The sequence below is a fragment of the Tachyglossus aculeatus genome, chromosome 7 (assembly GCF_015852505.1).
Source record: "Tachyglossus aculeatus isolate mTacAcu1 chromosome 7, mTacAcu1.pri, whole genome shotgun sequence".
NCBI lineage: Eukaryota > Metazoa > Chordata > Mammalia > Monotremata > Tachyglossidae > Tachyglossus > Tachyglossus aculeatus.
In genome coordinates this window covers 50,297,205-50,324,410 of record NC_052072.1, presented here as the reverse complement: position 1 = coordinate 50,324,410, position 27,206 = coordinate 50,297,205, and the positions used below count along the sequence as shown (strand labels likewise).

General features: G+C 44.6%; 2 protein-coding genes and 1 pseudogene across 4 annotated transcripts in view; 1 reads left to right on the top strand and 2 right to left on the bottom strand.

Annotated features, from left to right (window-relative positions):
• Nucleotides 1–10,153, bottom strand: LOC119930997 (zinc finger protein 501-like). The gene is made up of 2 exons (XM_038749834.1): nt 10,060–10,153; nt 1–2,803 (listed from the first exon to the last, which is right to left on the bottom strand). The coding sequence occupies exon 2, from the start codon at nt 2,691–2,693 to the stop codon at nt 1,500–1,502; it is 1,194 nt and encodes a 397-aa protein (XP_038605762.1). The 5' UTR covers nt 2,694–2,803; nt 10,060–10,153; the 3' UTR covers nt 1–1,499.
• A 4,148-nt stretch (nt 10,154–14,301) lies between these two features.
• Nucleotides 14,302–14,994, top strand: LOC119930473 (annotated as a pseudogene).
• Nucleotides 14,995–19,149: 4,155 nt separating this feature from the next.
• The window catches only part of DIP2A (disco interacting protein 2 homolog A), a 169,859-nt gene continuing 161,802 nt past the window's right edge, over nt 19,150–27,206 (bottom strand). For all 3 annotated transcript variants that reach the window (XM_038749833.1, XM_038749831.1, XM_038749832.1), the window contains 5 exons: nt 25,856–25,913; nt 24,543–24,617; nt 23,124–23,298; nt 21,378–21,501; nt 19,150–20,670 (listed from right to left, as the gene is read on the bottom strand). In XM_038749833.1, coding sequence (XP_038605761.1) covers nt 20,418–20,670; nt 21,378–21,501; nt 23,124–23,298; nt 24,543–24,617; nt 25,856–25,913 — 685 coding nt within the window. In that variant the 3' untranslated portion in view covers nt 19,150–20,417. The remainder of the gene's footprint in view (nt 20,671–21,377; nt 21,502–23,123; nt 23,299–24,542; nt 24,618–25,855; nt 25,914–27,206) is intronic.

Genomic DNA, 27,206 nt, shown 5'->3' with positions numbered 1-27,206 from the left:
TTTTATTCCATTCATTACTCAGCAGTAAAAATATTTGCTTAAAGTTTATGAACCGTACTCATTAATATCACAACAGAATCCCTTTATCAGATTTCTTTTTATAGATTTAATGGCTAAAATGATGTTAAATTCACCCCTCCATTAGTGTAGTGTTTTACTTTTTAATTCTATTGATATTTAAGCATATGATACTCTAATTTCAGTCAAGGAAACAGTGTGTTTGATTGGAATTAGAGATCCACCAATCCCATACATGTATGAGCAATTATTAGAGAACCAGGAATAATATGAATACTATGCCATTTCAAATAAAGTGCAAAATGTTTCCATCCATCATAAAATATACATAATTTGAAAAATCTGAATCAATATAGAAAATAAGGACCACGCTTGCTCAAAGAAAATGGAAATCATTCTCTGATTGTACACACCTGCCATTTAGTAGTAAGTGATATTTCTAAACTCATATAAACTGTTTTCCACTAAGAGTGTTTCAGTTGCTTAGGGCTGATAAAAATTTAGCACATAATGAAAAAAATCTAAAAGATAATTGTTTCTGTTTTAAATTTTCTGTCAGACATGATTTTCTTACTAAAACGATCAGCAGAACACAATCTTACTACAGGGCCGAACACCATTTGACAGGCCATGAAAGGTGTACCCCTTAGATGTTCGTAACTTGGGTATATTTGTCTCCTCTACTATTTTAGAATGGCTAATAGTAAAGCCAGAAAGTGATAAAATAAAATTAAAATTTTCTAAATGATACACTTGAAAAGTATTATGAGGAAGGAATGTTTCTTTTTAGGCATGTAGCTGGGACTTAAATATGCAAGAAGATATTACACAGGAACATTTAAAATAAAAAGTCACACACATGTTTGGGCTTCTAAGACCATGCTATTTAAAAACAATATGTGGGTTTACCACCTCTATACTAATTTAAATTAAAAAAAAACATATATAACTTTAAAATCAGGTGCAAATTCCAGCTAGCATTTTAGGTCAAACTCATTTTGCCTAATCTGAGTAATTTTTGTCAGATTTCCTGGAAGCAGTCAAATTTTAGCTTTTTTTGCCACAAGTAAAACCATATGTTCATCAGCAGCCCCTCACCTACGGTGGGAAAGAGTATTTTTCTTCCCTCAAAATTCCAGAGAATTTGGTATTCTTCTATACTGGTCTGGGGAAACTGGTGGACTCCTGAAATTGTACAAATATTCTTCCAGGTGATAGCACCTCTCTCCCGAAACAATACATAGCTTGAGCACAATATGCACTGCCTGTGGCATCAGGGAAGTTTTGTTTTTGTTTTTTTATTTTTATTTTTTTTAAGGAAAAATGCACCCTTGAAAATGTTCCACACTGCACTTTTATATTTCTACTATAACGGAAAAAAATTCCAACATAGTCATTTTGGGGGGGGGGAAAACACTAGATTAGCTCAGAAATTTCATCTCTTAAGATCCATCACCTTCTACTATGGGGGCCTAAAATTGCTACTGTTTCTTTAATTCTTGCTGCAGTTCAGAATTAAATTGATAACGTTCCTGACAATTGGTTGGTTGCTTTTGCTGCTCTTGTCTTCTCTTTTCAGCTAGGGCTTTTGCCCTCGTGGTCATTACTTTGGGTCGAAGCTCAGGCCTCTCTTCATCCTGTTGATGCTTTTTACAGTGCTTTTCAAATGTGGACATTTTTGCGTAAGTTCTGTTGCAAACCATACAGTGATATGGCCGCTCTCCACTGTGGGTTCTCATGTGAAGCTGAAGGTAGGATGATCTGGAAAAGGCCCTGCTACAAACAGAACAACGGTGAGGTTCCCGGATCTCGTGGGTTTTCAGGTGTTGCTTCAGCGATGACGCCTGTTTGAAAGCCTTGCCACATACCGAGCACTTGAAGTTCCTTTCCCCAGATTCGAGGAGCTGGTGGGACACGAGGTGGGCAGAAGAACGGAAGTTTTTCCCACACTTATCACATCTGTAGGGCTTTTCTCCAGTATGGAGACGGAGGTGAAGAATAAGTCCTGCCTTCTGGGTGAAAGCTTTCTCACACTGAGTGCATTTATAAGGCCGCTCTCCCGTGTGAACGCGCCTGTGTGTCTTCAGATGTGATGATCGACCAAAATTCTTCCCGCAGTCTTCACATTTGAAAGGTTTTTCCCCGCTGTGAATTGCCTTGTGCCTTACGAGATGAGAGGACTGAAGAAAAAGCTTCCCACATATGTTACATTTATATTTTCTTTCCCCAGTGTGGGACCGTAAGTGTAACGCCAGGTGGGATGAGGAAATAAACTTCTTGCCACACAGAGGGCAAGTGTGAGGGCGTTCGCCAGTGTGGATTCGCTTATGCAATACGAGCCCAGAAGAAAGGGCGAAGGTTTTACCACATACTGGGCATTTGTAAGGCTTCTCTCCAGTGTGGACTCGCTGGTGTTTTACCAGGGCTGATGTCTGTGCAAAGGTTTTCCCACAGAGTTCGCAGCGGTATGGGCGTTCTGCAGCATGGGACATCTCGTGAAATTCCAGGTCAGTCAACTGAGCAAAGGATCGTCCACATTCTGAGCACTTGAAAGGTTTGCTCAGGAGAACTGACTTCGTTGGTGGATTATTGGTTGCTAAATTGCTGGTGACAGAGCTGTTAATGACTGAACTACTGGGTACCATAGTAGGTAGCGTGAAACTAGGAGAATTCATTATTTTAACTGAGTAGACAGTGCTGATTGAAAAAAAATCATTCAGTGAGCTTTCGGTCTTTCAAACTAAGAAGTCGATCCTCTTTCGAATCCAAGCTGTCCGCTCGTCACCTAAGGGAAAAAAAAGAATAACATTCACCAAAAGAAAAACAGCCCCGTAATTCATTTAATCATTAATTCCAAAAAGGATCTATACAGGACTCATTCCATCAGTGACTGCTTACTGTCTCTAAGGCACTATACTAAGCGCTTAGGAGAATACAAGTTGGTAGACTTGATCCCTGCCCATAAAGAGTTTGTCTGGAGACAGACATTGAAATAAATTACAACTAGGGGAAATGGCAGGGGAAAAGGCTACATACATATGTTCTGTGAGGCTGAGGTGGCTATCAAGTGCCTAAGGAGTACAGAGCCAAGTGAATAGGTGACACGAAAGGGAAAGTGAGAGGGGAAAGAAGTGCTTTGTTGAGGAAGACCTCTCAGAGGAGAGGTGATTTTGGTAAGGCTTTGAAGGTGGGGAGAGTGGTGGTCTGTAGATATGAGAAGGGAAGGAGTTACAGGTCAGAGGGAGGATGTGGGCAAGGGGTTAATGGTGAGATAGATGAAAATGAGGTCTAGTGAGCAGGTTTGAGTTAGAGGAATGAAGTGTGCGCACTGAGTTGGAGGAGGAAATCAGCAAGATAAGGTTGGTAGGGGAGAGCTGATCAGTGCCCTAAAGCTGTTGGTAAGGAATACATTTCCACTTTCTGGTGGAAATCTAGCACTCAAAATAGCCATTTAAAAGTTATAATAGCACGATATGACAATTCTGCATCTGAAGGACCTATTTCTTCTGCCACAGATTACGAACAAGCCATCCAGTATAGATGGTTGGCATTCCTCTTTTTAAAACTCCAGGGAGAGAAATTCAGTAACTTGTTTTGGTAGCCTGTAATCACATGCAGTCATTCTAACAGTCACAAAGTGTTTCCTTAAGCCTCTTCCTAAAATTATGGCAAATTCCTCCTGATAACCCCTTCTATTTTTTTAGTTCTTTCAGTAGCCTTCTTTTCCAAGTTACAAAAGCTCTAATTCCTTTATCCTTCTGTCCTTAAAATCTATTTTCTAGTCCTATTACCATTTTGAGGCTCTTCGGTGGATGCTCTTTAGTTTCTACACATCCGTTATGTGCGGTAAACAAAATAGGGTTAGGCATGCTAATGCACGAAGAGCAATTTACTTCGCAACTCTTGCCTCCCACTGTCTTATTAACATTCATTCACTCAGTTGTACTTATTGAGCGCTTACTGTGTGCAGAGCACTGTACTAAGCGCTTGGGAAGTACAAGTCGGCAATATAAAGCGACGGTCCCTACCCAACAACAGGAAAATGATAGTAGTGGCTATACAGTGATATGTGCCAGCCACTACATCACTTGTCCAGTTTGTGGTTCACTATGATACTCTGGCCTTTTACTTTTCTTAACTGGTATGTCGTCATCCTGTCATGTAGTTTGTGTTTGCTTCTGGAGGGCACTAACTACCCTGAATTTTGCACCACTGAACTTCATCCTGTGTAGTTCTTTCTATCAAGTTAGAGTTTGTAGAACTGGATTGAAAATAAATTCCTAAAGACAGTACCAAAGAGAAAATAATCACAGTCCCCATTGTATTTTAATCCCTGATACCATGTATCCATTTTTGACATAAAAAGTTCAGCAACCCCAAAACTTGACAATTGATGCCAGCCACTTTCCAATGTTTGGTGAAATTCTTAACCACAAAATTCAGGTCATGAATAATGTTTAACGGTGAGTCCTATTGGTTAGTATTAATCCATGAAATACTAGATGTGGCGTTTTAAAACTATTCCATGAAAACAAGACCTACAATCAGATGAGGTTTAAAATGAATTAGTTCAATAATGCGGACGGAAGTACGACTACAGGTAAAGAAAGCAAGGAAATGTTGTTTGAAGTCATTGAATAAAGGGCTCGCGTGACCAGTTTTGGTGGCTGGAAGAAGGGGATCATTTCAGGGTGTGAAAATGCCCTTATATAGGCCAAATCCAGGGACAGAGCTGAGCCCAAAGTGTGTGCCAACACCAGCAGATTTTAGACAGGCCAGTCCCGACTTTGGGTAGGGGCTGAAATGTGGAAGCAGTAACTCTCACACAGGTGGGGTAGCATGTGTGCTGCTGGGATGCGAAGTGCCTGCAGAGTTTCAGGTATCGTCACCACCCATTGCTATAGGTTATGATCGATCTTGGCCCCCTTATCTTCCCACCCCCAGGTCCCTCTGGCTATCAGTGGGGCCCAAAGATTTGGAGCAAGGTTTTCCTGCTGTACTGAGACCTATATTGCAGTGCTCTCTAGAAGCTGGGTATGTTGTCTGCCATAACTAGTGTTTTCTTTATGCATTTTGGGTAGAAGGTGATTAGTGATCTTCTTCCAACACCAACATGCTTGGGCTCAGCGTGCCACCTTACTGAAGAAACTGCTTATGCGAGGTGGGCGACATCTGAGTGGGTGAGTACTACTGTATGGGTTTTCCACAATGCAACCTTTCTATTATAGGAGAATTGGGGAGGGGGTGTTGGGGAATGTGGGTGATATCCCACCATTACCCAACTTTGAGCTTGGATTAGAGCCTGCTTCTATTTAAACCTCTAACCCAAGGATGGCTTCAAGCAAACCCTGGGGAAAGTTTTGAAAATTGTTGCCATATCTGGAGTAAGTAAAGGCTAAGAGAGTTCACTGCCATAGCATGCTTTAAGGTTGACCTTAGAGAATCCCCTGGGAAAAGTGACATCCCATGAAATTACCTACCAGAATTTTGCATATTTGTGGCATTAATTTTTATGATGAACACAATTTTACATTCATTTATTCAAGCACATCTGAAATGGGGATTCAAACTGAATGAATCATTACCAATCTCATGAGCTACATAGCAGGCAAGCGCCATCATATTTGAGAAAAGATAACTTGAACCCGATCAAACATGGTAATACTGCAGCAAAATTCAGGTTTTCATGCTGTATCAGTCAAAACCACATTTCTTTTCCCTTAAGACTCATCAAAATAAGAGGATCTTACAGCCCCTTAAAACTTGCCCAATTAGGATTTCTTGTGGTAGGCACTTATGATTTCTAAAGATCATGTGGTTAAACATTTTCAAATCGACAGATGATAAATCATCAATCGTATTTATTGAGCGCTTACTATGTGCAGAGCGCTGTATAAATAGCTTTGTTCAGTTATAGTTTAGGAGTAACGGCAGGACAAAGCAGCCAACAACTGTCACTTAAATCAACCCTTTATTCTTCAATAAAAAGTGCGGATAAACTACCGGCTCTATAGAAGAATAGTAGAGTAATACAATTACTGGTGCAATACCGTACAGAATTAAAGTGATTCAGTTTTGCTATTTTAATAAGCAATCCAATTTGGATAATATGCTTCATTTTGCACTCTGTGGGTATAACCGAACAAGTCATCCAGCAATGATTTGGAAATAAAAATAAGAAAAATTGGCATATAGAGCAGTACTGGTCAAAGATAAATACATAAAATAAACCTTAAAAATGGCATACATCCTAAAGTATCACAACAGCAGTAATAAAACAGCCAAGTCTGGCCAAAATGTATGCCGGACTACAACTGTCCCCACCTTCAAAGCGTTATTAAGGTCACCTCTCCTCCAAAAAGCCTTCCCCAATTAAGCCCTCTTTTCCAAGGCTCACTCTCCCTTCTGCGTCGTCTACGCGCTGGGATCTGTGAACTTTGGGCATTTGATATTCACCCCAACCCCACAGCACTTTTATATCTTTAAATTATACACTATAAGCTGTTTGTTCACATTAATGTCCACCTCCCCATCTAGGATGTGAGCTTATTATGGACAGGGAACATGTCTGCTAATTCTGTTGTCTCATACTCTCCCAAGTGCTTAGTACAATGCTCTGCACATAGTGAATGCTCAATAAGTACCACTGATTGACCTCCTGCCCACAAGGAGCTTGTTATTGTGGACAACTCTGTTATACTGTACTCTCCCAAGCACTTAGTGCAGTTCTTTGCACACCATAAGTACTCAATATATACCACTGATTGATTACAGTGTATAAATCCAATAAAGGAGTCAAACTAGGAAAATAGATACAGCCCGTGACAAATAAAATGCACCACTTTATCACTGGTAGAATTACTTATCACTTAAAGGTTTGGGGTAAATATTAACAAATACAATTGTGTATTCAAATATCAGGATTCTATAAGTGGGCAAGTCACTTAACTTCTCTGTGCCTCAGTTACCTCATCTGGAAAATGGGGATTTTTTGTGTGTGTGTACTCAGTGGTCTTGTGTAACGGTCTTACCAAACTGAAAAGCTTCATTTGCACCCAAAAGGATACGAATTGAGAGCAGTGCAAAGATTGTACCATCTTCCAAGGCTCTCTATGCCCTGAATAATCCCACATAGGTACAGTTTCATGTTTTGCTATAATGGGAGCAATAAAGCCCATATTTTTTTTTTAATTAATGGGTTCACTTTTGGGCCAAAGCGTGCATAGTCACCTATAAAAGGGCCGAGCTGAGGTTGTGGCCCGAGGACACCGAATTAAATGGAAGTACTGGAAACTGATGACAGGGCCGCACAAATCCCCTCCCCAGTAGTAACCGCCCCTTTTGTTTCCTCCCCCCCACCCCCGACTAATAAGTGAAGCTGCACGTGTTTGAGGAGTCGGATAACTGGAGTCAGGTGGCAACGGTTTCGTGCCTCGTTAGGTGGGATCGTCATTCTTCACGAGGTGGCGAGGAAAGGTGAGGTGGGGCGAGCTCCGGCATAATAATAATAATAATAATGGTATTCTAGACTGAGCCCGTTGTTGGGTAGGGACCGTCTCCATATGCTGCCTTTTTGTACTCTCCCAAGCGCTTAATACAGTGCTCTGCACACAGTAAGCGCTCAACGCTCAATAAATAGGATTGAATGAACGAATGATATTTGTGAAGCGCTTACTATGTGCCAAGCACTGTTCTAAATGCTGGGGGCGGGGGGTCCAAGGTCATTAGGTGGTCCCACGTGGGGCTCCCAGTCTTCATCCCCATTTTAGAGAGGCAGCGTGGCTCAGTGGAAAGAGCCCGGGCTTTGGAGTCAGAGGTCATGGGTTCGAATCCCGGCTCTGCCACATGTCAGTGGAAAGAGCCCGGGCTTTGGAGTCAGAGGTCATGGGTTCAAATCCGCGCTCTGTCAGCTGTGTGACTCTGGGCAAGTCACTTAGCTTCTCTGTGCCTCAGTTACCTCATCTGGGAAATGGGGATTTTTTAAATGGCTTTTATTAAGCGCTTACTATGTGCAAAGCACTGTTCCAAGCGCTGACTGAGATTGTGAGCCCCCCGTGGGACAACCTGATCACCTTGTAATAATAATAATAATGACATTTATTAAGTGCTTACTATGTGCAAAGCACTGTTCTAAGCGCTGGGGAGGTCACAAGGTAATCAGGGTGTCCCACAGGGGGCTCACAGTCTTAATCCCCATTTTACAGATGAGGTAACTGAGGCACAGAGAAGTTAAGTGACTTGCCCGAAGTCATATAGCTGACAATTGGTTGAGCTGGGATTTGAACCTATGACCTCTGACTCCAAAGCCCGGGCTCTTTCCACTGGGCCACTATGCTTGTAACCTCCCCAGCGCTTAGAACAGTGCTTTGCACATAGTAAGTGCATAATAATAATAATAATGGCATTTGTTAAGTGCTTACTGTGTGCAAAGCACTGTTCTAAGTGCTGGGGGGGGGGGGTAACAAGGTGATCAAGTTGTCCCATGTGGGGCTCACAGTTTTAATCCCCATTTTACAGATGAGGTAACTGAGGCTCAGAGAAGTTAAGTGACTTACCTAAGGCCACACAGCAGACATGTGGCAGAGCTGCAATTCGAACCCATGACCTCTGACTCCAAAGCCCGTGCTCTTTCCACTGAGCCACAATGCTTCTTGTAAATGCCATCATTATTATATTATGTCTGCTGTGTGATCTGGTGTAAGTCTCTTCCCTTCTCTGTGCCTTAGTTCCCTCACCTGTAACTCGTACTTCCCAAGCGCTTAGTACAGTGCTCTGCACACAGTAAGCGCTCAATAAATACGATTGAATGAATAAAATGGGAGTGAAGACTGCGAGCCCCAAGTGGGACAACCTGACCAGCTTGTATAATAATAGTAATAATGACGGCATTTACTAAGCGCTTACTATGTGCAAAGCACTGCTTTAAGCGCTGGGGAGGTTGTCCCACGGGGGGGCTCACAGTCTTCATTCCCATTTTACAGATGAGTTAACTGAGGCCCAGAGAAGTTAGTCACCCAGCTGACAATTGGCGGAGCCGGGATTTGAACTCACGATCTCTGACTCCAAAGCCCGGGCTCTTACCTTGTATCAACCCCCAACGCTCAGCACCTGGTAAGTGTTTAACAAATGCCATAATTGGTAGTATTCTCATTATTAATAAGGTTAGTTTTTCCTCTTCAATTTATCTAATTGTAAACGCTTGAATTTGTCAATATTTTATATTGTTTAAAAGGAAGTCTAGACTCCCTCTCTGTAATACTCTTTTTTTTCCAAATTTGTGGTCCCACAGTGAAATGCTTTCCAATGACTCCCTGAATTAATGGTATATCACTAGGATGTGTCAGAGGGACAGTTTCTCAGCAGTTCCGGAGGAAACTCAAGGAAGCGCTTGGTAAATCCAACGAGCGAAGCAGCGTGGCTCAGTGGAAAGAGCCCGGGCTTTGGAGTCAGAGGTCACGGGTTCAAATCCCGGCTCCGCCACTTGTCAGCTGTGTGAGTTTGGGCAAGTCACTTCTCTGGGCCTCAGTTCCCTCATCTGTAAAATGGGGATCATCATCATCAATCGTATTTATTGAGCGCTTACTATGTGCAGAGCACTGTACTAAGCGTTTGGGAAGTACAAATTGGCAACATATAGAGACAGTCCCTACCCAACAGTGGGCTCACAGTCTAAACGGGGGAGACAGAGAACAAAACCAAACATACTGACAAAATAAAATAAATAGAATAGATATGTGGATGAAGACTGCGAGCCCCCTGTGGGACAACCTGATCACCCTGTAACCTCTCCAGCGCTTAGAACAGTGCTTTGCACATAGTAAGCGCTTAACAAATACCGTTATTATTGTTATTTCCACCGGGCCACGCGGCTTGTATCCCTCCCCCAGCGCTTAGGACAGCGCTCGGCACATCGTAAGCGCTTAACAAACGCCATCATTATCACTGTCACTGTGATTATTTGACAGATGAGGTCAGTGGGGCCCAGTGGGGTGAGTTGCCAAAGGTCACCCAGGGGGCAAGAGGCAGCGGGGACATACGTACCCCCGGCAGGGTCGGAGAAGAGAACCAGGGAAAACCTCCTCCTCCTTGGTGTTGATGATGTTGTTGTTGTTGTTGTTGTTGTTGTTGTTGTCGTCGTGGTGGTGGTGTGAGCCCGCTGTTGGGTAGGGACCGTCCCTATACGTTGCCAACTTGTCCTTCCCAAGCGCTTAGTACTACTAATAATGATGATGATGGTGATGGTGTTCGTTAAGCGCTCACTGTGTGCAAAGCACTCCAGTGCTCTGCACACGGTGAGCGCTCACTAAATAGGACTGAACGAACGAATGACTGAATGAATGGTGGTGGCCCTTCCCTTCCCTTCCCTTCCCTTCCCTTCCCCTCCGGGCGGGCCCCGGATGGAGGGAGCCCCGGCCCGCGCGCGCCGCGCATGCGCCCCCCGGCCGCCGGACTAACGGCCGTGGCGCGCGGGCGGGAGGGGCGGGGCCGTGGGGTCGGAGGAGCGGGAGCGCGCGCGCGCGCGCGCGGGCCCTGACAGCCCGTCTCCCCACACCTCCCTGACAGGGCCCTGACGGCACCGACCCACCTTTTCCTTTCCCTTTCTCTTTCCCTTCCCCTTTCCTTTCACCTTTCCTTTCCCTTTCTTTCCTTTCCCCTTTCCTTTCACCTTTCCTTTCCCTTTCTTTCCTTTCACCTTTCCTTTCCTTTTCCCTCCTTTCCTTTTCCCTCCTTTCCTTTTCCCTCCTTTCCTTTTCCCTCCTTTCCTTTTCCCTCCTTTCCTTCCCCTCCTTTCCTTTCCCCTTTCCTTTCCCCTTTCCTTTCCCCTTTCCTTTCCCCTTTCCTTTCCCCTTTCCTTTCTTTTCCCCTCCTTTCCTTTCCCTTCCTTTCTTTTTCCCTCCTTTCCTTTCCCTTCCTTTCCCCTCCTTTCCTTTCCCCTCCTTTCCTTTCCCCTCCTTTCCTTTCCCCTCCTTTCCTTTCCCCTCCTTTCCTTTCCCCTCCTTTCCTTTCCCCTCCTTTCCTTTCCCCTCCTTTCCTTTCCATCAATCGTATTTATTGAGTGCTTACTGTATGCAGAGCACTGTACTAAGCACTTGGGAAGTACAAGTTGGCAACATATAGAGACAGTCCCTACCCAACAGTGGGCTCACAGTCTAAAAGTCTTTCCTTTCCCCTCCTTTCCTTTCCCCTTTCCTTTTCCTTTCCTTTCCCTTCCTTCCCTCCCCCTCCACCAAGTCACTTAACTTCTCTGGGCCTCAGTTACCTTATCTGTAAATTGGGGATTAAAACTGTGAGCCCCCCATGGGACAACCTGATCACCTTGTAACCTCCCCAGCACTTAGAACAGTGCTTTGCACATAGTAAGCGCTTAACAAATACCATCATTATTATTATTACAAGGCGATCAGGTTGTCCCACGTGGGGCTCCCAGTCTTCATCCCCATCTGCCAGATTGTCCCACATGGGGCTCACAGTCTTCATCCCCATTTTCCAGGCGAGGTGACTGAGACCGAGAGAAGTGAAGTGGCTTTGCCCAAGGTCACACAGCTGACTAGTGGCGGAGCCGGAATTCGAACCCATGACCTCGGACTCCCAAGCCCATGCTCTTTCCACTGAGCCACGCTGCTTCACTGTTTAGTGAGCTCGTGCACAAAAGCTCAAGAGGCGGACTGTGCAGGTGATGCAGGACCATGGGTCAGAGTGAGTCAAGTTCAGTAATAATAGTAATAATGATGGTATTCGTTAAGTGCTTACCATGTGCAAAGCACTGTTCTAAGCGCTGGGGGGATACAAGGTGATCAGGTGGCCCCACGTGGGGCTCACAGTCTTCATCCCCATTTGACAGATTGTCCCACGTGGGGCTCACAGTCTTCATCCCCGTTTGACAGATGAGGTAACTGAGGCCCAGTGAAGTGACTTGCCCAAAGTCACACAGCTGACAAGTGGCAGAGCTGGGATTAGAACCCATGACCTCGGACTCCCAAGCCTGGGCTCTTTCCACTGAGCCACACCGTTGAGAGCATCAATTTGGTCCTCAAGGGAAAGTGGTATGGAGGCCCAGTAAGGTATGATGAGCTGAAAAAATGGGATCGGGTTAAAAGATTGGAGGTCTCTGAGTGGGGGAACAGCACAGGTTTGCAGGGAGGAGGCCCCAATTCTCCCTCTGACCCCCTCCAATCTGGCTTCTGTCCGCTTCACAGAAACCGCCCTCAAAGGTGGTCCTTCTTGCCAGATCCAATGGCCTTTACTCCATTCCAGATCTCCTCGACTTCTCATCTGCCCTCAACACTGTGGACATCCCCTTCTCCTGGAAATGTTATCCAACCTTGACTGCACTGACTGTCCTCTCCTGGTTTTCCTCTTACACATTCATTCGCAGTCTCCTTCGCGGACTCCTCCTCTGTCTCCCACGCCCTAACTGTGGGGGTCCTTCAGGGTTCAGTTCTGGGTCCTCTTCTATTCTCCATCTCCCTTGGAGACCTCATTCACTCCTATGGCTTCAACGACCACCTCTATGCAGATGATCCCCAAATCTACATCTCCAGCCCTGATCTCTCTCCCTCTCTGCCTTCTCGCATGTCCTCCTGCTTTCAAGATATCTCTATTTGGATGCCCCCCATCACCCCAAACTTAACATGTCCAAAACAGAGCTCCTTATCACCTCATCCAAACCTCGTCCTCCCCCTGACTTTCCTATCTCTGAGACAGCACCACCATCCTTCTTGTCTCACAAGCCCGTAACCTTGGCCCCTCTCTCTCAATCAACCCACATATTCAGTGTCACTAAATCCTGCTGGTCCCACCTTCACAACATAGCTAAAATCCACCCTTTCCTCTCCATCCAAGCTACTGCCACATTAATACAGTCACTCATCCTCTCCCACCTGGATTACTGCATCAGCCTCCTTGCTGGCCTCCCAGCCTCCTGTCTCTTCCCACTCCAGTCCATACTTCACTCTGCTGCCTGAATCATTTTTCTAAAACAGTGTTCAGGATATGTCACCCCCTGCCACTTCAAAAAAAAACAACTAAACCTCCAGTGGTTGCCCATTTGCCTCCATGTCAAACTAAAACTCCTTACCATTGGCTTTAAACCTACTATCACCTTGCTCCCCTCCTACCCCACCTCGCTTCCCTCCTTCAACAACCCAGCTCACACACTTCACTCCTCTAGTGTTAACCTTCTCGCTGTGCCTGAATCTCGCCTATTTCACCACCGAGTCTCGCCGCCGACTCCTTGCCCACATCCTGCCTCTGGCCTGGAACGCCCTCCCTCTTCCAATCTAACAGACAACCACCCTCCCCGGCTTCAAAGCCTTATTGACGGCACATCTCCTCCAAGAGGCCTTCCCAGACTAAGCTCCATTTCCCACTCCTTTTTGCGTCGCCCTGACTTTCTCTCTTTCCTCTTCCCCCCGACCCCCCAAGCTGCCCAGCACTTAATGTATATAGCTGTAATTTTATTTATTTGTATCAATGTCTGTCTCCCCCTCTCTAAACTGTAAGCTTGTTGTGGACTGGGACTGTTACTGTTTATTGTTGTACTGCGCTTTCCCAAGCGCTTAATACAGTGCTTCTAGACTGTGAGCCCGCTGTTGGGTAGGGACTGTCTCTATGTGTTGCTGACTTGTACTTCCCAAGCGCTTAGTACAGTGCTGTGCACACAGTAAGCGCTCAATAAGTACTATTGATTGATTGATTGCTTTGCACACAGTAAGCGCTCAGTAAATATGATTGAATAAGTGAATGAGGCAGCCATAGCACCCATGTACACAACTTTATACTCTGCCATTTGCCCTATCCGTAATTTATTTTAATCAGTGACGTTTGAGCATTTGCTGTCTGAGGAACAGTATACTAAGCGCTCGGTAAATACAACGCAACAGAGTTGGTAGACACAATCCCTCCCTACTAGGAGCTGACAGCCTACAGGGGAAGGTCCACGTTAAAATAGGTTAGGGATAGGGGATATAGTAGAGTATAAAAATATTGCTTAAGTATTGTGGTGTAGGGGGTCCTTATGCTTAAGGGGTAAAGTTCATAGGGGAAATAAAAGGCTTAGTGTATGAAGGCCTCTTGGAGATGTGATTTTTTAGGAGGCTTTTGAAAGTGGGATGAGCTGTAGACTGTCAGGTGCAAAGAGGGGGGCAGGAGAGATGAGATTGAGGTGCAGAGAGTAGGTTGGAATGGAGTGTGCTTTGGGTTGTAGTAGGAAATCAGCAAGGTTAGGTAGGAAGGAGAAAGCTGGTGGAGTGCCTTAAAGCCAATGATAAGAGGTTGTCTGATATGGTGGTGAATGGGCAACCATTAGAGGTTTTTGAGTTTGTCAAACTGGTGTTTATGGAGCCCGTTGCTCTCCACTCCCTCCTCCCCTTGTTTGACCTGGGATCTGTCCGTCACAGCCACCGTAATGGGCAGCCCGGGACCCTCCATGTAAGCTATTTCTCCAGGGGTGTACAGAAGTCCGTAAACTTCAATCACTCAGTCAAATTGGACCATGCAAAAGCCGCCAAACGATTACAGAGCAACCCGCTAACAGAAGGGTCAACTTTTCTGTTGAATTTTCTGTTTCGCAGCATACGTATACAAGCGATGACCTGCTTTGCTTTGTGGAATTTTAAGAACTCGGGATGCAGCTGCTGCATTAGCTCTGAATGAGAGGAAAATTTGGGGAAAGGAGGTCAAAGTAATCGGGCAACCATACCAAATAGCCAGAAAAAAAAAAAGACCCAGCTAATCACTTCCACATATTTGCTGAGGATTTAAGTTCAGAAATAACAAGAGAAGATAAGTCAGCATTTGCTCCTTTTGGTAAAGATATCAAATGCAACTGTAGTTAAAGATACGGCAACTGGAAAATCAGAAGGATGTGGCTTGGTGTCAGTTTACGGCAAATTGGAGGCAGAAAGTGCAATTGTGCATATGGGAGGTCAGTGGTTGGGAGGTTGTCAGATAAGAACCAGCTGGGCCCCCGCATAAACTGCTTGTTCCTAAACATACAAAATAAAGTAAGACTTTCCAGAGATTTTCATGTCAAGGGGCTTGAAAGCCCATAGTTATATTAATGTATGTCTCCCCCTCTAGATTGTGAATTTATGGCCCTTCAAGGCCCTGCTGAGAGCTCACCTCCTCCAGGAGGCCTTCCCAGACTGAGCCCCTTCCTTCCTCTCCCCCTCGTCCCCCTCTCCATCCCCCCATCTTACCTCCTTCCCTTCCCCACAGCGCCTGTATATATGTATAGATGTTTGTACATATTTATTACTCTATTTATTTTACTTGTACATATCTATTCTATTTATTTTGTTAGTATGTTTGGTTTTGTTCTCTGTCTCCCCCTTTTAGACTGTGAGCCCAATGTTGGGTCGGGACCGTCTCTATATGTTGCCAATTTGTACTTCCCAAGCGCTTAGTACAGTGCTCTGCACATAGTAAGCGCTCAATAAATGCGATTGATGATGATGATGATGATGATGATGGCAGGTATCGCCATCTACCAACCCATTTGTAGTGTACTCTCCCAAGACTAAGTATAGTGCTCTGCATGTAGTAAGTGCTCAATCAATACGATTAGTTGATTAAGCTCTTACTGTGTGCAGAGCACTCACCGTACGAAGCTGCTGGGGGAGTAATGACAATAATTGTGGTATTTGTTAAGCACTTTTACTATGTGCCAAGCACTGTTCTAAGCGCTGGGGTAGATGCGAAATAATCGTGTTGGACACATCCATGTGGGGCGCTCAGTCTTAGTCCCCATTTTACAGATGCAGTAACTGAGGCACAGAATGCAGTGGCTTGCCCAAGGTCGCAGCAGACAAGTGGCAGGGTTGGGACTAGAACTCCTTTTAACTCCCTGTGCTCTATCCACTAGGCCATGCTGCTTCCCCAGTATATAATGCTAGAGAAGCAGCGTGTCTCAGTGGAAACAGCACGGGCTTTGGAGTCAGAGGTCAAGGGTTCAAATCCCGGCTCCACCAATTGTCAGCTGTGTGTGACTTTGGGAAAGTCCCTTAACTTCTCTGGGCCTCAGTTACCTCATCTGTAAAATGGGGATAAAGACTGTGAGCCTCCTGTGAGACAACCTGATCACCTTAGAACAGTGCTTTGCACATAGTAAGCGTTTAATAAATGCCATCATTATTATTATTCAACAGAGTTGGGAGACAGGTTCCTGGCTCACAAGGAGCTTATAGTCTAGAGGAGTGGGGAGATAGGGACTGGATCGTTTTTCAGAAAAAGGGGCCAGGCAGCAGAGTGAAGTATAGAGTGGAGAGGGGAGAAACAGGAGGCAGATGCAGGAAATAATGAAGTTCTTACCTCCTTTTAATTGTAGGCTCCTTCAGTTGATCAGAGTCATTTACTGAGCATTTACTGTATAGCGAGCACTGTACTAAGCACCTGGGAGAACACCCCATAAGGGAGTTCTAACAGAGCCACAGAGGGCTTACAGTCTAGAGCGGGAGACAAACATTAATATAAATTATGGGGCCAAGGGAAGGGTGCATAAAGGGTACAAGTGCAAGGGTGATGTAGACGAGAGTGGAAGATAAAATGAGGTCTTAGTCGGGGAAGGCCTCTTGGAGATGTGGTTTCAGTAAGGCTTTGAAAATGGGGTGGGAGATCACCTAATCCTCCTTGTCAGCAGAGATCACGTCTACCACCTCCGAAAGAGCACGGGCTTTGGAGTCAGAGGTTATGGGTTCGAATCCCAGCTCTGCCACATGTCTGCTGTGTGACCTTGGGCAAGTCACTTAGCTTCTCTGAGCCTCAGTTACCCCCATCTGTAAAATGGGGATTAAGACTGTGAGCCCCATGTGGGACAACCTGATCACCTTGTATCCCCCCCACCCCCAGCACTTAGAACAGTGCTTTGCACATAGTAAGTGCTTAACAAATGCCGTTATTATTATTGTATTGTGCTCACCCAACTGCTTCGTACAGGGCTCTTCTTCAATAAATACCACTGACGGATCATCCAGTCGTTAACAACCAAATTTAATTCTACCTCAATCCCAGTGCTAATTGGAACTGCAAGCATATCTTCTAGATGTTTGCAAACCTGTACAGTAGAACAACATGGCTCTAGTCTCCTAACCGGCTAATCTTCAATTGTTTTTTGTTGCAGACCTAGGTCTTCCTGGACAAGCTACCCGCACAGCTGCTGTTTCGATGGCTTGCTGATGTGAGGTATGTGAGGTAACACAATGCTTCAATGGAGTTGGTCTGGTGGTTCAGTCAATCAATCAATCGTATTTGAGCACTTACTGTGTGCAGAGGACCGTACTAAGTACGTGGGAGAGCACAATTTAACAGAGTTGATAAGTATGTTCCCTGCCCAGAGACCCTTCAGTCTAGGAGGTTCTTATATATCAGGGCTTCAGAGCATTCGTTCTGCCCATTAAGTAGAACCATGCTACCTGTGTAGCCGGCATGATTTTCCCAGTTTAGTTGGTGAGTGATAAGGTTAACTATTCTTTGCATACTGAAAAAAGTTGATTGTATACTCATCTTGCCAAAAATATGCCCCTCTCATGTCCTGATCCAAAGTTTCTTCCACCAGTTTGATGTTGAATTAGCTTGGTGGGCCTTAATTATGTGTTGGGTAGGGACTGTCTCTATGTGTTGCCAATTTGTACTTCTCAAGCGCTTAGTACAGTGCTCTGCACATAGTAAGCGCTCAATAAATACGATTGATTGATTGATTGATTATGGTACTTTAGCGCTTACAATGTGCCAAACACCGTTCTAAGTGCTGGGTAGAGTCTTTGGGTCGGACCCAGTCCCTATCTCACATGGGGCTCACACTCTTACCCCCCACTATACAGATGGGGTAACTGAGGCCCAGAGAAGTGAAGTGACTCGCCTAAGGTCACACAGCAGACACATGGCAGAGCAGGGATTAGAACCCATGACCTTCTAACTCATGCTTTATCCCTTGTCCACTAAGCCACGCTGCTTAATGAACCCAGCACCCTATATCTTCTATTTCCAAGGACCTGATACAGGGTTCTGCACATAGAAAGTGCTCAATTGATGTCATTGAGGATGTTGATTTACAGACAGGGAAGACTATCAAGGATTAGAGATGGAAGAAGGAAGATAGCTTTGTGCTGTCTATCTGCATGTCTGTCTTAAATGTTTTTTCCCTCTACTTCAAACACAAGAAGTACACTGAAAAGACAGGTGTGGATGCAATACAATTAGAACCAATTATGTCCTTACTAGCCGTATGTGCTTTCGATGCTATATGTATGGAGGGTTTACTATTGGAACTAGTTTTTTAATGTGGTTGATCTTTAGTGAGATGACATTCCAAGTTCAACTTAATAAATAAGAGTACTCCAGGGGTAATTTTAAAATGTTTAATGTGCTTTTTGTAAATCTTACTTTACAAGGCAACCTGTCTCACTGTCACCAATCTTTCGATACAAAAAAATCTTACAATGCTTTATTTGCTATAAAACTACAACATTAAAATTGGGGTTAGGTAGTTCTTTTCCCTTGCCAGCCATTTTACTATAAAGAATGTCCATTACTCCACTGCTAAGACCTCCTTACTTCAAACAATAAGTTACACAAATTCTGTACATAATTACAATATGGTCATTAAACCAATCAATCGCATTTATTGAGCGCTTACTGTGCGCAGAGCACTGGACGAAGCGCTTGGGAAGTACAAGTTGGCAACATATAGAGACAGTCCCTACCCAACAGTGGGCTCACAGTCTAAAAGTCCCATTAAAGAAGTCCCATTATGTTTCTTTATAGTACACCACAGTCAAACACCATGAGGGCAAGTTGAGCTATTGAATATGAAGCCATTTACTGGCAAATCGGGGCAAGATTTTATAATCTGCCTAGTTAGATTCATTTGGTTTCCATTTACTGGGGGTCTGGCAATCAGTTTTCTTAGGCACTGATCCAGGCAGATTCACCTCTCAAAAAAACCTGGCTCTTTAGTGAACACATGCAGAATTTTAAAGCATCTCCCCAAGGCTCCCCCCGCCCCCCCACCCCCCACCCCAAACCAACCATTTAGTAACATACTCTGTATTACCTCTATAAAAATATTCTATTTGCTAAATCCGTGCTTGGTTTCAAGTACTTTCTAGAGTACTTGAATTATTTCACATTCTCTTTTTTTGATTCAGGTTCACGACAACGTTAGATTAGGCAGAAACTCAAACAGCTTATTTACGTCCGGATCGACGGATGGGCTGTGCTTTAAGCAAACGTTGACTCCGGGCAGATGGCAGCCACGCCATCCAGCCTCTTTTGGTTGAGGAGGAAGATGGTGGGGGACGGGTTGGCACAGCGTTGAAGCCCAATATCACAGTTCCCACTCTGATTAAAGGCTGGGTGGGCTGGTCTCTAACGATGTTGCGAGAGAGGCATATTGGTCCTCCTCGCCCCCCCTGCCCCGGAGCAGATCTAATTTTATAAGAACAAGTTTCTGAAGAAAGAAAAAAATATTCAGTGTCCAGTGTAGGATGTCAGAGGGGGTGGAAAAAAAAAAGAAAAAAACCACGCTGGGACCTTTATCTTCTCATACTGCCACCAGAGGTGGAGTCTATTCGTTATGGAATGAAAAGATTGAAAAGATTTCCATTATGTGGGCAATAATGTTTTAGTGTTAAGAAAACAAGCAATTTATATAGCTAACAAGTAAGGACAACGTGAAGACATTGAAGCCTCCTTTATCAAGTAGTTTGAAACAATGTTAAGTTGTCTTTCTAAATCAGAGCTAATTGACCGTTAATATATGGCACTATTAGTAAACTTTACAACATATAGTATTTGTTTTGGCTTGATAAGAAGGATAAGACCATCTTGTTTTAATAACCATCAGATTTGGGAGTTAACCTGTTTAAGCAGGGGGTGAATCGTTGAATCAAAAAAAGCAGGTATTGCATTTTTCAGTTCCTAAAATGTGCAAAAACACTTGCAATACAGTAGAGAATACAACGTTCATATCCAAATTCTTTAAAGGTATGTAATGGCAGAGACACCCTCTCTCTATACATACATCATACCGTCACAATGACACACCACATGCTGCACCGCCACAAAACTTTTCGCGTTACCACTTCAGTGAGTTTTCCCTTCTCCATACACCCTCATATCCCATTGGGTAAGCTACAGATGTTCATTTTAAATGTTTTCCATTGTTTCAAATAGATTTAGTTTAAGAATCCCAAGACTCCCGTTCCAAAAATAGCTGTTGGACTCATGGAAAAAAAAAAAGCTGTAGAGAGGTCGTGCGCTATGGCGATTGGTATCATTTCTAATGGCGGAAAAAAAAAATGAGATTGGATTCGTTTGGGTTCCATTGAAATGTCTGTTTTTGTGAAGGGTGGTGGAAGAATCTAGGGTCTGGCGCTTCGGCCTTGATGAGGTTTCTTCTTTCACATGTTGTAGGCAACATAAATGGGATCCAGCTGATCAGCAAGGAATCCATCCCTCAAGTGCATACGCTGCTTTTCACCTCGAGAATTGATAGGTATGACTCCAGGATCCACAATGACAACAACGCCAACGATCAGATAATGCTCTTCCAGAACCACATTTGTCACCAAGGCGACCAAGTCCAGCGCTTCCTGTTCGGAGCCTTCCAATTCCACTACTACTACCAGCAGGTTGGTCCATGTAAACACGGCACTGTAAATAGGATAAAAAAATTTTTGATTAAAAAAAATTAACTGAACTCACAGTTTATCAAGATAAAAGTTTGGGGGAGGCATACTAGGTTCATGCTCTTTTGCTGCTTCAAATGAATTATTTAAGACTGAAAGTCAATTAATTATAAAAAATGTAGATATTGGAAGGAGATATTAATCGGGGACTTTAGTGTTGATCTAGAGGATGATTTCATTCATTCAGTTGTATTTATTAGAGAAGCAGCATGGCTTAGTGGAAAGAGCATGGGCTTGGGAGTCAGAGGTCATGGGTTCTAATTCCGCCTCTGCCACTTGTCAGCTGTGTGACCTTGGGCAAGTCACTTAACTCCTCTGGGCCTCAGTTACCTCATCTGTAAAATGGGGGTGAAGACTGTGAGCCTCACGTAGGACAACCTGATTACCTTGTATCTACCCCAGTGCTTAGAACAGTGCTTGGCACATAGTAAGCGCTTAAATACCAACATTATTATTATTATTAAGCACTTACTGTGTGCAGAGCACTGTACTAAGTGCTTGGGAGGTACAAATTGGCAACATATATTTATTCTTAAATGCTTGGAGTATTGTTTGAGTATCTGACAATGAAAAAAATCCTAGTAAGGGTGACTTTTGGCTTCTAAATAAAGTCGCCAATGGTTTGCCAAGCATCCTGCACTCCTTTGGTCAAAAGGGAAGAATACTTCTTACCATTCAGCAATACTCTTGTGTGCTCTGATCACAGATGTTTCAATGTCGATGGGATGATACCTCATTCCTCTCAGCTCCAGCGTTTCATCCAGAGAGCCCACTACATACAATGCGTCGTGTCTCTCTGAAAATAACGAATATTTTCAAGATTAAAAAAAGCCCACTGTTCCGACGTTTGTGACCACGAGAATAACTTGCTTTCCAAAGCAGTATCATGTTGACTTTATGCGTGATGAACAGGAAGTGTCAGGGACTTTATCACTGGGAACAATTTCCAGCCCTGTGAGCCCCCGGGGCAAGACACTTAGCCTCCTTAAGCCTCGGTGAGAGGCAGTGCGGCTCAGTGGTAAGAGCAGGGGGAGAGTCCTGTCCCACTGGCCAGCTGAAGGACCTCAGGTAAGTCACCCCGTCTCTGTACCTCTCTCCTCATCTGTAAACTAGAAGTGAGATACACTGCCAACCTAAGCCACGTGGGACGGGGCAAAGTCTGATCTGATTATTCTGTAGCTACTGCAGCGGTAGCACAGTGCTTGATCCATAGTAAGGACTTAATAAGTATCGCTCTCCTAACCTGTAAAACAAGGAGGGTTGGGAAGAGAAGGATGAAGAAGAGTGAGAGGAACAGTTCCTGCTCTATTCATAAAAAGGATGAGGCAATTAGTGAAAAAAAGTAGGTAGTGCTGTAAATAGACCCAGATTGATACTTTAGGGAAGAAAGGTATGCAAGCCAAGGGGTTCCTCTGGGGAAAAATAAGAGTAAAACAGGGAAATACATTCTGTGATTAGGTGGCCATTGGAGAGAAAAGAAGGTGAATGAAACAACAGAAATAATTTCAGAAGGGGTTGTAGGCAGTGCCTAGGACCACAGAGGTAGGCAGCAGGATGGAATTAGGCCTGAAAACATATGAGACAGGCACCGAAGCTTAAAAATTTAAGGGAAAGAAGTGATGGAGTTGTTGAATCTGAAGGCAGGAAAGCAGATGACCAGAGGCTAAAGGGGGAGGAAAAGGAAAAACTGGGGAGGTGAACACAGGAGGTGAGGGGGAGATAAGATAATATGCAAATTGACAGTTGAAAATTAGAAAGCACAAATTGTACATATTTAGTGGCATAAATCTTGGGGGTCCTGGATAAATACTTGGTGGTTGCCAGGCAAGACATTCTAGAATCTGGAAAAAACAGCACTGGGGTAGACACAAATTAATCAGGTCAGACCCAGTCTAAGTAGAAGGAAGGATAGGTACTGGATCCCCATTTTACAGTTGAGGAAAGTGAGGCACAGAGAAGTTGTGACTTGCCCGAGGTCACACAGCAGCCCAGTGGCAAAGCTGGGATTAGAACCTAGGTCTTCTTGCTCCCAGCCCCGTTATTAATTCACTATATCCTCCTCATTTTAGAGCACAAGCTGCTTAACTTCCACACCTGCTCATCTACCAAAGAAGAGAAGCAGCGTGGCTCAGTGGAAAGAGTACGGACTTCGGAGTCCGAGGTCATGGGTTCAAATCCCAGCTCCGCCTCTTGTCAGCTGTGTGACTTTGGGTAAGTCACTTCACTTCTCTAGGCCTCAGTTCCCTCATCCGGAAAATGGGGATTGAGACTGTGAGCCCCCTGAGCAACCTGATCATCTTGTAACCTCTCCAGCGCTTAGAACAGTGCTTTGCACATAGTAAGCGCTTAATAAATGCCATCATTATTATTATTATTCTTATCAAAAAATGTCCTGGCCTAGTAATTTTCTCATCTCACCTCCACTAGCATCAGTAAGCTCCGTCCTGCGCAGAAAGCCCAGATACCCGGTCCGAGCCCAGACCGTCTGGGTGTCTCCGAAACTCAGCCGTGCACTGAAGTGGTCAGCGTGCAGTGATTCTTCTCCGTAAACCGTGTAATACCCAGTTGCGTTGTGTGGACTGCTCACCCAGATCTGAGGAGAGAGGATAACATCATAAAATCACGGCACTAAACAAAGCCATTTGAGATAAAGGGGTTAAAAAGGATCTCAAATACTTTCTGTGACTACAAAAACACATGGTTTCTTAGGAGTATTTTTCTAAAAGAAACCTGTTCAGAAACTGAGTTTTGTATTGACGTGGGGGGGCCAGGTTACGGAAGCCATTTTGTTATCTTCAGTATGGAGCAAACTGGGACACCTCCCCTGTGTTCCTGGATCTTTAGGAATTCTTTGGGGGCCTAGGAATGCTTCAGGGCCATGAGTGAAACCCCCCACGAAGAAGGCCTCTTGGCCGCAGCCTCACTAGTGTACGGGCTTTCACGGCAACCCCCTTCCTTTTAGACTGTGAGCCCACTGTTGGGTAGGGACCGTCTCTATGTGTTGCCAATTTGTACTTCCCAAGCGCTTAGTACAGTGCTCTGCACATAGTAAGCGCTCAATAAATACGATTGATTGATTGATTCCAAGTTGGCGATACTGACCGTTGTGCACTTAATTATGGTATTTATTAAGAGCTTCCTACGTGCTAAGTACGTACAGGGGTCGATACCAGATTATCAGATCCTGTCCCTGTCCAACCCAGGGCTCGGAATCTATTTTATCCCTACTTTACAGATGGGGAAACTGGGGCCCAGAAAGGTTGATTGAGCCAGTGTTAGGATTAGAACCCAGGTCTCCTGAGTCCTAGGCCTGTACTCATTCCACTAAGCCACCCTGCCTCCCTCTCCCCTATGGTATGGCGGGCAAGCTGGGGGCAAACAGCAAAGGCCTGAGCCTGTCAGTGTGCAATGAAGCACGAGCAGAAGAACTTCACCTTTCTCCTCACCGTCTTTTCTAAAACATGCCCTGAACTCTCTTTTGCCCTGGATTACACACTTCCAAAGAAAGTCCTGGGTAGTTAGCAATCAAAGAAGAAATTTTTAGACTGTTACGTTGCACTCTTCCAAGCGCTTAGTACAGTGCTCTGTACACAGTAAGCACTCAAATACCATATTTTTCTTTTTTTCCCTTGCCACAGATCATGCAAGTGTCTACCGTGCAATAATAAAATGAAGAAACATCATCTCAAGGTTTGGGTAGATAATGCATCAAGACATTCAGCTCTGGAACATAAAAAAAACACTACTTAGCTACTTACCATAAAAATTTGACTACCCTGAATTAATTCATGGTATTTGACAACCAGCCACAATTTAACAGACTCCTTCAAAGCTTACCTCTCCTAAATGTGAATCTCCTAGTGGTCCTTTAGTTTCAGTATGAGCTATGATAACTTTAACTCCGGGCAGTATCTGCAAAGAGAAATACTTTTTTTTTAAAACTCTGGAAAAAAACCCTACCATGTACGTCAAGGAGCGCTGCCCTTCTGCAGGGAGTCAAGAGTTAAATTTCTGAGTAATGCTTGAATCTAGACTTCACTAATCAGCATGGTTGACTGCTTCTAAAATATTAGCCCTTTTTTATGTGCAAAGTTCAACTCCATGGAACTTCTGTACATCTTTTCTATACTGTTCTTGTTGTTGTCGAGTTGTGTCCGACCCACAGCGATGTCATTGACACATCTCTCCCGTAACGCCCCACCACCATCTGCAATCATTCCAGTTGTGTGTCCATAGAGTTTTCTTGGTAAAAATCCCAAAGTGGTTTACTGCTGCCTCCTGCACAGTCAACTTGAATCTCCACCCTTGACTCTCTCCCATGCCCCAGCTGCCCGGCCCAGGTGAGTTTTGACTTGTAGCAGTTTGCCTGCCACTCGTTAGCTACTGACCAAGCTGGGAATGGAGTGGATGTGCCTCTGCTTGACACTCCCTCCCGTAGTCGGGACCGGTAGAGTACCGGAAACTGGTAGCGGAATTTCTATAGTACAAATTGCTGATTTGATGTCTGTCTCCCCCTCTGGACTTGTATGCTCGTTGTGGTCAGGGAATGCGCCTGCTAACTTTGTTGTATCGTACTCTCCTAAGCGCTTAATACAGTGCTCTACACATAATAAGCACTCAATAAATTCCACTGATTGCTATTCTTAGCGACACTAGTAAAAAGCAGACTGCAAGCATCCATGTCCTGCACCTTGACCAACCCCGCATTTCCCAACCACCTGCTGCTGCTGCTCACGGGGGCAGAAGGGGTCCTCTAAAGCCGCCGTATGCTCATCCTTTCAACCTCTAAAACTCTCCAGTTCCCCTAACCACACTACCTTTCCTCAGCTTTCATTTTTCTCTCAAGCCATGAGCTTCAGGCTCCAAATGAAGGGGATGATTTCCCCTTCTTAACCCATATTCTAAAGGAGGTGACTGATACCAAGAGTAGGGATGTTTCTCTTTTTCAAGTTTGGAGGTGGGAAGAGAAGTTATTACTATTATTCCTCATTCCCACCACCCGTTGCCCACTTCCCAAAGAGAAGAAATGATCTGCATGGGTCAGCGTACGGATTCATGAACATTTCCTGAACACTTAGAGAGAGAGACCAGTGCTTCCTGGGCAAGGTAAAAACTAGATCTACCAAAGGACTTGTTTTAACTTCCATTACCTTTCCCGATTCCATCAACGGCAAACTGTGTGGAGAGCCCCTTTCTACTAAGCGCACCCTAAAAAGAACAAAGCAAAAAAGCCATTCAGTACCCACTTTTCACTGCACAAATCAAATCTCAAAAAATGCAAGGTCACAATTTACACTGAATTGATTCACTGCTGTAGTTGGGTTGGCTGCTTTGTTTGCAAACAGGTAGAGAACACTTCTTAATAGGGAACTGAGAACATCAACCTGATCTTCCTCTTCTGAAGAGGTAAATACTCTCCAGGGGGTGAAGTAACAGGTCAGAAATCAAAACCTAGATTTTTCATCTCTTTCCAATGATTCACTGATTCATTCAATCGTATTTACTGAGCGCTTAACAATAAACAGGCACACTCCCTGCCCTTTTTGCAGATTTTCTTTTTAAAGGTATCTGTAAGGCACTGTGTTAAAGTGCTGGGATAGATACAAGCTGATCCAGTTGGACACAGTCCATGTCCCATGTGGCGCTCACAGTCTTAATCCCCACCTTAAAGATGAGGTCACTGAGGCCCAAAGAAGTTAAGCGAGTTGCCCACGGTCACACAAACCCAAGTCCGTCTGTACCCCAGCCCTGTGCTCTATCCATTAAGCCATACTGCTTCTTTTCATGCCAACCGTTTGCTTTCTAGAGAATAGATGCATGCTTAGGGCCACTGCTCTGGCACAGATTCTGGAGACTCTGCTCTTAGCTCTGACATCAACGAGCTCTACAAAGCCATACTCACAACCAGTCTGGTGGATGGACCTCCCTAGTCCTGCCCACCCAGTGCCAGCCCGTAACAATTCTGCTGAGCTCCTGAAGACGGTCAAGTGCTACCAAGTTCCCCAAGTGAAAGGCCTATGGCTAGATCTGCCCTGGGCTTCCAGAGAGGGCCACTCTGGGGAAGAGCCTATCTAAGGGAGTAAGTGTGGCTGAAAAGACTGACCTGAGACCAACGCTCTCCACCTCACAGTTCAGAGGCCTGTCCCATCTTTTCTTTTGGGCTAGGGGAATGGGATGTCTCACCATCAGTAAGGTACATGTGTTCGAATTGTTTTTCCAGTAATGGCAGGTTGTAGAGAGACAGCACACTCTTGCTCAGATCCCTCTGACTGGTTTTAGACTGTGAGCCCACTGTTGGGTAGGGAATGTCTCTATATGTTGCCATCTTGTACTTCCCAAGCGCTTAGTACAGTGCTCTGCACACGGTACGTGCTCAATAAATACGATCGATTGATTGATTTGGACTAGCAAGGGGTATTAGGAGATAGGTGGCTCTTTAGGAGTGGGGGGTGGCGATCTGAAGCTAGACCCAATGTGAGTATGCACCCTTTTTTGCAGCAG